Raw genomic sequence first — 11,061 nt, 5'->3', positions numbered from 1 at the left:
TATAGTGGGTTACACAAACATTCTAACCCTCAGACAGATTGCCTAGCTGTAAATGAAAGTTGTCAAATGTTTACAGTTTTCATGAAAAGTCAAATCTAGGAACAGCAAGTCCCAGACCTATAATGTCTTACTGAGGTAGTTAAGGGCTCAAAAAGATCCATCTACAGCCATCATATGTAAGGCAAGAGAACGAGGTGTCTACAGATCTCTGAATATGACTATATGCAAATGTACCCTCCCAGCAAGGTAGCAAAACAAAGCGTTACTAACCCCATCAGAACACAAATAGACACGGATTCATTCTATTGTCAAGGTATTGGAACACACTGTCTACAAATTCCATCTGAACACAGACAAAAACTCACACATTAAAGGACAGGAAATGTTGCAGTACCTTCCTGTAGCCCCGGGAACTCAGACAGCTGTGGAAGGAGGATTGCTTGAGTCCCAGAGTTTGAGACAAGGCTAAGGTGACATGGTAAGACCCATCTTGAAATAATAAACAAACAAACAAATAGCTTTTTCCTTAAATTTTTTTTTAAAATTAATATAACATCCACAACTGAAGTCGCTACTGTTTTTTTCACTAATATAAAACACTGATTGTAAATCGTATTATCTTTAATCTGTATACAGAAACCTGCTGTCAGTTATAATTTGTCATGGTGTTAAATGATCATTGACAATAAAATATACGCTGTTTCAGATAAGCATAAAGTGTGAGGGAAAGAGGCATCTTCAGACCAGTGAAACGCAGCAGTAAATACACTTGTCAGAAAGTCAACAGGCAGAGCAAGCACGTCAAATTGGAATGCATTCATAACCAGTAGCGCCTCTCAGAGCCTTCCTGTCATTCTGTCTCACTTCTCTTTTGAAATGGACCATTGGCTGCTGCAGCAGACATCCTGGACAAACTCGGCTGGAAAAGCATCTCGTTTTCATTTCTAGATTCACAACTCAGGGAATGAGACAAATGAGGCCTCAGTAAGTGCCTCAGAGTTGACCCAGAAGGCAGTCAAGTCTCGCAGACAGCTCTCTTCAAACTCACTCCATAATGTCTTCTAGGCACAGACAAATGGGTCACTAGCATTCCTTAATCCAGCTGACTGGTAAAGTCAAACAGTGAAAACATCTGTTTACATCAAAATACACTCTTTCATGAAGCTCTTCTCCACAACGTCCCAGGTTAGTGTGGATGGCCTGGCGATTTATTTGCTCAGCACATCCACTCTCTTTCTTAGTGGTGTTGATCTACTTGAACACTACCCAACTTTTCAAACATGTGTGAATTCTTTGTACACTCTGAAAATAAGAGACCATGAAATATCTCCTGATGGCTCCTGCCAAAATAAGAGCCTCATAGCAAGAGATTGACAGTACAAGACGGTGAGGATTCTGGGAATTACAGAACATTTCAAAATATCTTGGCATTCCTTACACATTGACTCGAAAACTGAATCTCCAGAGCCCACTGAAACACTGCTGCTGATCTTCTCTGATTGGCCTATTTAGACTGCCAATTCAAGGAAACTGCGGGCTGAGGATCTGCTCAGAGTTAGAATGCTTGCCTGGCCCATGAAGAGTTCTGAATTTGACCCTGCACTGTCCCCTTCCCCAAGAAATACTGACAGATGCTTTCTGTAACTTGAATGTGAAATGCCCCTCCCAGGCTTGTTTCAATACTTGGTGCCCTGCTGGGGCTGTTGTTTTAGAGGGTTGTGGAACCTTTAGAACCTGGGTATCCCTGGAGGAAGAGGGACTCCTCTGGAGGAAGCGGGTCTCCTCTGGAGGAAGAGGGACTCCTCTGGAGGAAGCGGGTCTCCTCTGGAGGAAGCGGGACTCCTCTGGAGGAAGTGGGGCTCCCTTAGAGAAAGTGGGTCTCCTCTGAAAAAAGTGGGGTTCCTCTGGAGGAAGTGGGGCTCCTCTGGAGGAAGTCCATCACTAGGGGTAGGGCTTGAGATTTTATACCTGGACACATTTTTGGTCCCTCTTTGCTTCCTGTTTCGCCAAAATGTGAAAGAATATGGTTCCCAGCTCCACACTCCTGATACATGAAGGGAACCTCTTGCAATCATGCCTGCCCCACCATGGTAGAGTGCACCCTCAAACTGTGAGCCCCAAAAGCCCTTCCTTGGTTTCTTGACAAATATTGGTCACAGTCACAAGAAATGAACACAGAATTCCACAGAGGATTATCAAACTGTTTATCCAAATCAATGTATGTGAGAGGTATTGGTGAGGACAGCAGCTGTGTGGACCATCAGATGTTCCCAGACAACTACAGAGTGCCTCATTGCATGGTTCAACAGCTTCAAACTTCATTCATTCATTTTCTCCCCTCCATCTTCGCATTTGTCCTTTTCTTTACGGTCAGACTTACAAAGTATTCTGACCCCCTGAAATGTTTTCTTTTTATTCACATTACAGCGGTAAGGTGGCTAATTTATACATCACAGGAAATAAAACTCCAGTGAATACGGCTGATGCAAAACAGACGTACAGAACCACTGGCAGGTCTGGGTAGTGTCCCTGAAGAATTCCGATGACTGCAGGAATCGCCATTTCTCCCAGGGTACCACCAATTACAAAGAATGCTGCCGACTTCCCAGTTAAGGTGGTGTACTGCTCAATCCAGGAAACTCCACTGGGAAATGTGGTTGCCATCGAGGCTCCATACACAGCAGTCGCGATCCAGAGGCAGAGAGGGCTCTTGTCAAAAAGCACAAGAACCAAAGATGAAGCAAGGCTGCCAATGTTGCTCAACACAATCATGGTTCCAGGCTGTAGGAATGTGGCAAAGAAGATGGCCAGGCCCCTGCAGGCTGCGAAGGCCCCCCAGAAGACGGAGTTCAAGCCGGCTGCTTCAGTTTCTTTCATGCCAACATGGGTGGTGGCGAAGGAGAATACGTAAGAGCCGTAGGTCACCTCGGCTCCAACATAAAAGAAGAAGAAGATGAAGAGGAGGCAGAGCAGGGCCCTGTGATACTTCGCTCTTTGAACTCTTTGACCAGATGCTGCAGATTTTTTCTGCTTTGAGCGTTTCTTACAAAACAGACCAAACAGAAAGACAGAAACTACTAGCGCATAGGTGCCGATGGAAGCGTATGTCCACAGCAGATTCATGTCCTCGGGTACCGCAAACAGAGCATCTGGGCTGGCTTCAGAGGATCGGTTCAGCATTAGAGGGTCAAAGTTGGACTCTGTGTGGTTCTGAGTGGACGCTGTTGTACCCCAGGCCAACTTAGCCAGCAGGGGAGCCAGGAAGGCACCCAAGGCGAAGCTGAAGTGCAAGGCCTGCATGTGTGGGGCTCCTTTGTCTCCCCAAAGAGCCAAGATGAGGACATTTGCACCTGCCAATGAAACATGGACAAAATCATCTGCTACACATAGTAACTTAGTAAAATTATGAAAGACCAGGGATGGACAGACCTTTCAGCAGTCAAGAGTACTTACTGCTTTTGCAGAGAACCAGAACTGGGTTTCTAGCACCCAAGTCTGGTGGCTCACAAGCCCCTAAAACTCCAGTTCCCAGGGAGCAGCAATCTCTCACCTTTGTGGACACCTGCAGGCATGTGTACTTACCCATACACAGGCACAAATACGTATGCATAGTTAGAAATAATAAAAATAAAAATCTCAAGAACCTTATAAAAACAAAAAAATGTTTCATTTTTTGTGGGATAATCTTTTTGTTCACTGTGAAGATGTGATTCTGCCAAAGGCGCCTTCTGATTGGTTTAATAAAGAGCTGACTGGCCAATAGTTAGGCAGGAGAGAATAGGTGGGACTTCTGGGGAGAGAGAGAGGAGCTCTGGGAAGAAGAGAGGATGGTTTAGCCAGTACGCTGTGAAGCAACTTGGACATACACTATGGAGGAGAGGCAATGAGCCATGTTTCAGAATATAGATTAATATGAAATGATTCATTTAAGTTATAGTTGGGAACAAGTCTAAGCCAATGTCAAGCATTCATAATTAATAAAAAGTCTCTGTGTCATTATTTGGGATCTGGAAGCCCAAAGAAAGACCAATTACATTCAGCGCCATTAGAAAGTGGATGAATATGCATTGCACAGTGTGAACATCATAGATGTTCTAAGTTACAAATGCCAACTGTGAGTTGATTATGTGGTTAAAGATCTCTAATGCACCAACAGGAACTATGTATTGTAATGTCTCATAGACATGACCTAAAGGCTGGTGGTTACCACCTTCTAGAGCCAGACACAACTGCAAAGGTTTTTTTGTTTGTTTGTTTGTTTTTGTTTTGCAAAATAGAGTCAATACCACACTGGGGGGTGTAATGTTTACACACTTACTTATTACTATGTATGTGATAAATATACACAGTAAATACATTGCAGAGTTTATAATACATTATATAATATATTATAATATATTTAATCAATGTATTTCAAAGTTTAATAAACACATTACACATTTTTAGTTTTATGTACTTAAAGCTGGCAGCCCCCAAAGATTATTTATGTTTGAGCAAAGCAGCCAGTTAGGACCCGGATGCTCCTGTTCCAATAGACAAGAATGTCTTCCAGAAACTGAGCTCACCCTGTCAGAGCAGCTTCAAGGAGAAAAATCATCTCAAAATCAGGCAAACTCGTAATTCCACCCAGTAATTTTTCAACTAGCTGAAAAGAGGGGATGGATAGAAAGCTGGAATTTGGGGCAAACAAACATCATACACATTGTTTAAGAGGTTTTCAAAAACACAGCAACCTCTGACATAGACTGAGAAAGGTTTCTCAACATAGGCTTCTCTGAACTCAAAAGTGGGTGTTTTTTAGTCGGCTGTCTGTTTCTATGCTTTTACAGCCCAATGTCAGTTCCAACTTTAGTTTGTTCTAATAAGCCATTAATTCTTTTTATTTTAATATGACCAAATTCTATCTCAAAATGAAAGCCCTCTAACTTACACTGTAATTACCCATTAGGAAGGGATCCTTTCTCATTTGGATACTGAAAACCAATACTCCCTCACAGGGAAATGTCTTCTAGTTCACTTATCCACTAACTGTTCAAAACTGGCTCCCTGGTTGGCAAGACGCACAGTTGCTAGAAGGGCGTGCTTAAATGATTGACCCTACAACCTCCTCAGAAGGCCACGCCATTTCACAAGCCTTGCAGGTGACAGTGTAATTTTATCCACTTCCCCCAGTCACTAACCTGTATCCAGAGCTCCAAATGAAACACCAAACACAGACATCATGGCAATCAGTAATGTTGCTCTCTTGCAGAAAGGAACAAGGTAAAGACCAATTGCGGTAGCCAACATCGCCATCCCTAAAAGAAGGGTGAGAATGTCAGCTATATAGACAGTATTCATGCAGGGTCAAGCCAGTGTCCTAAAAACAAAAATGAAAGTAAGGTCGTATGAAAACTGGATAATTTGAGAATTTCTTTATGCAGGTTATATCTTATAAATATTATATTATTTTATGGATTAAATGATTAAACATAATTAAAGTAATTAAAATAATTACTGGGTGTGGTGGTATATGATATATGTATATATATATATACATATATATATATAAAACTATGACATGAGTGCCATTGAATACTACTAATAATTTATAAACATAACACAATATCTTTCTAACAAAATAAGATAAGGCTGAAAAAAATTAGAGGTTTGACATTTATAAACTGAAAGGAATTTGAGGTAGCAAAAAGGCAAAAGAAAGTGCAGTTGTAGAAGTTTGTAGCAAAACTTTGAAATAAATGAAGTAAAGTGCCTGCTGACAGGAAATGTCCTGACTGGGATCTTTACAGACACAGAGAGAAAGTTGTGCACACGTGATCCCAGGGCTGAGAAGGAGGCAGCAGGAGCATCCCTGGGACTTGCTAAGCATCCAGTGTAGCCCTGTGAGTAGAATGCGGGTGTAATGAGGGAACCTTCCTCAAAATATGTGCTGAAGGCGCTGGGAGATGGCTCAGTTGGTAAAGGTACTTTGTCTGGAATGTTTGGGTGGAAGTTCCACCCCAAGCCCCCTCCCCTGGGAGTTGCCTCAGTCCAGACTCCACCTCTGAGAAAACCTGCCAAAGATGAGCCCTCCCTAGAGATGCTCAAGACCACGCCCACAGGGTATTTAAACTATCCCCCTCCCCCAGAGACCAAACACGTGGTTTTCAGATCTTCCTTTTCCATCTTCTCTCTCGGGGGCTGGAAAGCCATCTGGGAGCATGTGTGTCCATTAAACCTGGGCCTTTTCTAATTTGGTTTGATTTGGTTTGATTCGGGTCGGCAGAGAGGCTTATCAGGGTGGAGAAACTTTCCACCTAGGACCTACATGGCAGAAGAAGAGAATCAGCGCCTGCGGGTTGTCCTTACCTTGCTGAAAGCTGAGGTAAACCAGATGCTTCCAACAAGATTTCTTACTGCCTTGAGCCCTAGCTTCAGACCAGCATTCTAGACTGTTCCAATACAATGGGTGCTTCCCCGGCCTCAGGTGGGCCACCAAAACATGGACAGCAAACAAGATGAACCCTGCCCCCTCCGGGTCTATGACCAGCATTCCAGCCTTCCTGAGCCTGACAACAGCATCCTATGTCATCTGGGAAGCAGTTACAGAAGAGATTACATTACCCCAATCATTAACAAAGGACCCGAATGTTAGGGCCAAATGAAACCAGTTCTCCTCTACCCAGGCAGCCATTTCCCTATCTCTGTCAAAAGGGACACAGCACTATCTCTGGTGCCCATTAGCGCACCAAAGCTCCTTCAGCATTACAAATACCTGTTAAAATCAGAGAGTGACAGAAAGGGTTACTCACGTTGGGGGCTGGGATTTGATTGAATGGCTTAATTAAACTATCAACCGTTACCCCTACATAAATGTGAATCAGTGATTTGATTCATTTGCTCTAGAATCACTGCAGGATGTCATGGCTACAGAAGCTCCATTTTATGCTAGGCATTCTTCTTGGTACCACCAGGCACTTGTCTCTGACTCCAGGCCCTGGAAGACAAGTTCCCAGTTACCCTGACTCAACTGCGCTCACCTGAAAATATACAGCGGTGACCCTCTACTTGTTATTATACGGCTAACTGCCTTTTTTTCTTTTGTAACTTGCTTATGCAGACACCCAAACATTGTTTTCAGTTGCCTCAACTGATTCACTTGGCAGAACAGAATGGTTTTTGCTGGCTTGCATAGATATGGAAGGTCTTCACGTGGTTCTCTCCTTTAAAAGTCCTTCTCCATACCCCTCCTTCAAGATAATCTCAAATAAATATTTAATTATAATTAGATTGAGTTTGTGGTCTTTTCCCAGATCACAAACCCCATAACAAGTGATTGACCTGACACTGACTTCCGACTTCTACATGCCTATACCTCCCCCCAGTTAGAATAAAATGGTAAAGATATTTGAAATAAATGAGTGTAGCAGATAGCAAGGGAAGTAGAAGATACGTGATTGGGGTGGGTGCATAGCTCAATGGTACAGCACGTGATTAGAAGGCACAGGCCTTGAGCTTGATTCTCTCACCCCAAAGTGCATGCACACATAGAATCTTTAAGCTTACGTAGGAAATAGGAGGTATTGTTCACTTATTCGGCAACAGCTGTAGAGAGCATGAGGTCTTTGTGCTCACAGATACACACTAGGGGAACCAGGAATGTTAAACACACAGGCTTGTCTCTTCAACATGAGGGACGTGTATCTGTTTTCCACCCAGAAGGCTGGGAGTCGATACTGTTAGCAGCTGGTGAGCTGCGCTACCTATAAGACTGGGCCACACCCAAATTCCCCAGACAATTACGTTTCTCCCAGGCACGACCTCCCTAGACCATTATCTTGAGCACTGTTTCTCAGCCAAAAGAACCCATCTTTAGGGAGATGTCACGTGTTCTATGGCCATGACCACACCAGACCTTCTCCTAGGCCCTTAAGCTACGGAACCCTTACCTTTATGGAAAAGGTCACGTGTGCTTTGTAAAGGAGCTGTGATGTAGTCACACCTTACGTCTTATTGTGCACATGGACTGAAGTCATTGTTACCAGGAAACCTTTTTTTTTTTTTTGACAATTTTACTGTACTTAAACGTCTAAGAAATAAACTACCCAGGGTCAGACTCTGGGAGTTTGAACCAACACCAGCTAAGTCATGTTAAACTGGATTTTCTGCAGCTGGATAGTGATGGCGTATGCCTTTAATCCCAGCACTCCGGAGGCAGAGGCAGGTGGATCTCTATGAGTTTGAGGCCAGCCTGGTCTACAGAGTGAGTACCAGGACAGGCCCCAAAGCTACAGAGAAACCCTGTTTCAAAAAACAACAACAAAATAGAAATAAAAATAAAATAAATAAATAAAAATTAAAAAAAATTGGATTTCCTGCTAACTAAACTAAACTGTGTTGGACTAGATTTCCTTCTTGTCTTCCTTGGATCATTACTCTCCCTGCTGTGGCATTTGCAGCAATTAATTAACTATTTTTCTTTCTTCAACAAGTATTAATGAGACTCTGAATATTCTATTAACAAAATCAGTTTATTCAGGAGGGAGTACATGAAGAGGTTCGCCATCATTTCCAGAATGTGGGAAAGCAGTTGGCTTGTCCCCGTTGACATGGAGAAACCCAAACAAAATGCAGCCTATAGTCAGCTCACCACCATCTCCTGCCTCCTCATGTTCAATCCACCACAGAGCCCGGCCACGTGTGGAGAGCTCATTCTGACCTCTGTGGTCCTGGGAACCTCCAAATATGCAGAACTGTGTGGTCAACCAATGTGTGACCTGAGGGTGGAGTCTCAGGATTGCTGACACACAGACCTGAGGACTAATGAGTTCCCAGAGGACTCAGTACCGAGTCCCTGCACCGGCTAAGGTAGGCACAGGAACCATGGATGCCCAGTTTCCAGGGAGGATACCCACACTACCCACTTCTGTTGTCAAATCTGAAGTAAGGTTGCAGTTTTCATATATATGGTCAAGTTGCAAATAAAAGGTGATGTTCACTTACCCAAAAGTAAGAAATGATTCATGCAGTCGAAAAGCACCCCTCCAGCCACAGAGCCACACAAGTAGCCGAGGGCCCGGCCCACGAATATTTCCGAAAGGCTGCTGATGTTCCGGTTCACATTTTGTGCCAGGTCTGGAAATGTGGGCCCCAATATGGCAACAGTCATTCCCTGAAATTAAAAAGATGAAAGATTTACTTGCAAGAAAGATAATATGTATTTCATTTTTGTCTAAGAAAAAAAGTGAAGAGTGGGTTACAAAGCAAGAACTTATTTTAAGGCCCATTCACAGTAAGAAAGAATTTTATAGTTATGATACTAATATTACCAGAGGTGTAGACTCTGGTTGATTGTCTTCATTTCAGAAGTAATTTCCCTTTAAAATTATTTAATTATTTTTTAAAGTGTTAAAGATGTATATACTTTTATTTTATGTTTGTGTATGTTTTATGTGCATATGCACTGTGGTGTGCAGTACCTCAGGAGGCCAGAGGAGGGCATCAGATCCCTTGGAACCAGTTATTGGTGGTCATGAGCACCCATGTGGGTGATGAGAACCAAACATAGGTCCTCTGGAAGAATAGTCAGTGTTTATAACTGATGAGCCATCTCTCCAGACAAAAATGATTTAATCCCTGTGCCTTTTTCCTCTCTTAAATAAGTTAATAAGCAGCTGGAGATAAGCCAGTTAGTTAGTGGTGGTGCACACCTTTAATCCCAACACTTAGGAGGCAGAGGTAGATGGACCTGTGATTCAAGGCCAGCGTGATCTACAGAGCGAGGTTCTGGGACAGCCAGGGCAACACAGAGAAACCATGTCTTCAAAAACAAAACAAGCAAAAACAGAAGCTCAAGATATAACTCAGTGGTAGAATTGCTGCTGACATGTTCAAGCTTACGTTGGATGCCTAGCATGGCAATATAAGCATGATAATCATAATAACAATATGGATGGAGATGCAGCTTGGTTGGAGAGCGCCTGCCTAGCATGTGCAAAACCTGGGCTCCTTTTCCAGCACTGAACAAAACAGAGAGAAGCTTCAGGAGTTCAAGGTCATCCTCAAGTAACAGTAAGTTCAAATCCAGCCTCAGCTACATGGGGCCTTGTTTCAAAGTAATGAAATATTAAACAAAAACATAAAATATGCATTTGTCACCATTAAATACATTTTTTTCCTGTAGGTCTATACAACTTAATCTTATCTGTTGTATATTTTTTAACCAAGAAAACCAGCTTATGACACCTGACTTCATCCTCATGTTTCTAAGCCTCTTTCACCCAATTGTTGGAGATCAGTTAAACAGGCAGAAGATAAAATCTCTGTAAAAGATTTGCCTTCTGTGTCAGAATATTTTACCATTCTGTCATCAAGAAGGTACAGTTTGGGGACTGGGGACATCAGTTAGTGATTAAAACTGCTGGCTGTTCTCCAGAGGACCTGAAATCGAGTTCCAGCACCCACTTGGCAATTCACAACTGTCTCTAACTCCATTTCTGAAGGATCTGATGTCATAGTCTGGCCTCCATGGGCACTGTGCATGCATGTGGTATACAGATATACATGCAGGCAAAACACTGATGCATTTAAAAAATTTTTTTAAAAAAAGAAATGTACCATTATGGACAAGGGAAATTTGCACAAATACTTGAAATGTAGTCTAGGGAAAAAAGGTGGGGATGAGGGAACCAAAGGACTAGTGATAAAATTTTTCCTCCTCCATAGTTTTTTCTTGCAGAGACTGAAGATAGTTGGGACTATTAGTGAACATATCTGTACCACATTGACTCTTAGGTTATCCTAAGGGTACATGTTTCTTTTTAGGAGCTATGATTAATAGATTTAGCAGTCTCTACCTGACTAGCATAAAATTGGCAATGGCACATTTACCATCATTGATGGAAACTAAGGCCAATACAGGTTAAAATTCTAATACATGAATGTAAGATTACTACACACAGGAAGCCTTATGCAATTGTACAAGGAGATGGGACTTCTGTAAGTGCATTGGTTTGAATGAGAATGGCTCCCAAAGGCTCATATGTTTGGCTGCTTGGTTCCCTGTTGGTGGAACTCTTTGGG

At 42.6% G+C, this 11,061-nt stretch overlaps 1 protein-coding gene across 1 annotated transcript; it reads right to left on the bottom strand.

Annotated features, from left to right (window-relative positions):
- Positions 1-990: 990 nt before the first annotated feature.
- LOC142842497 (sodium-dependent glucose transporter 1C) lies at positions 991-9,148 on the bottom strand. Its single transcript, XM_075959220.1, has 3 exons — positions 8,983-9,148; positions 5,181-5,297; positions 991-3,350 (listed from the first exon to the last, which is right to left on the bottom strand). The coding sequence occupies exons 1-3, from the start codon at positions 9,146-9,148 to the stop codon at positions 2,422-2,424; spliced, it is 1,212 nt and encodes a 403-aa protein (XP_075815335.1). The 3' UTR covers positions 991-2,421.
- Positions 9,149-11,061: the final 1,913 nt, after the last annotated feature.

Source organism: Microtus pennsylvanicus, chromosome 1 (assembly GCF_037038515.1).
Source record: "Microtus pennsylvanicus isolate mMicPen1 chromosome 1, mMicPen1.hap1, whole genome shotgun sequence".
Lineage (NCBI taxonomy): Eukaryota > Metazoa > Chordata > Mammalia > Rodentia > Cricetidae > Microtus > Microtus pennsylvanicus.
The sequence above is the reverse complement of the archived record's forward strand: the minus strand, read 5'-3'. Positions and strand labels throughout refer to the sequence as shown.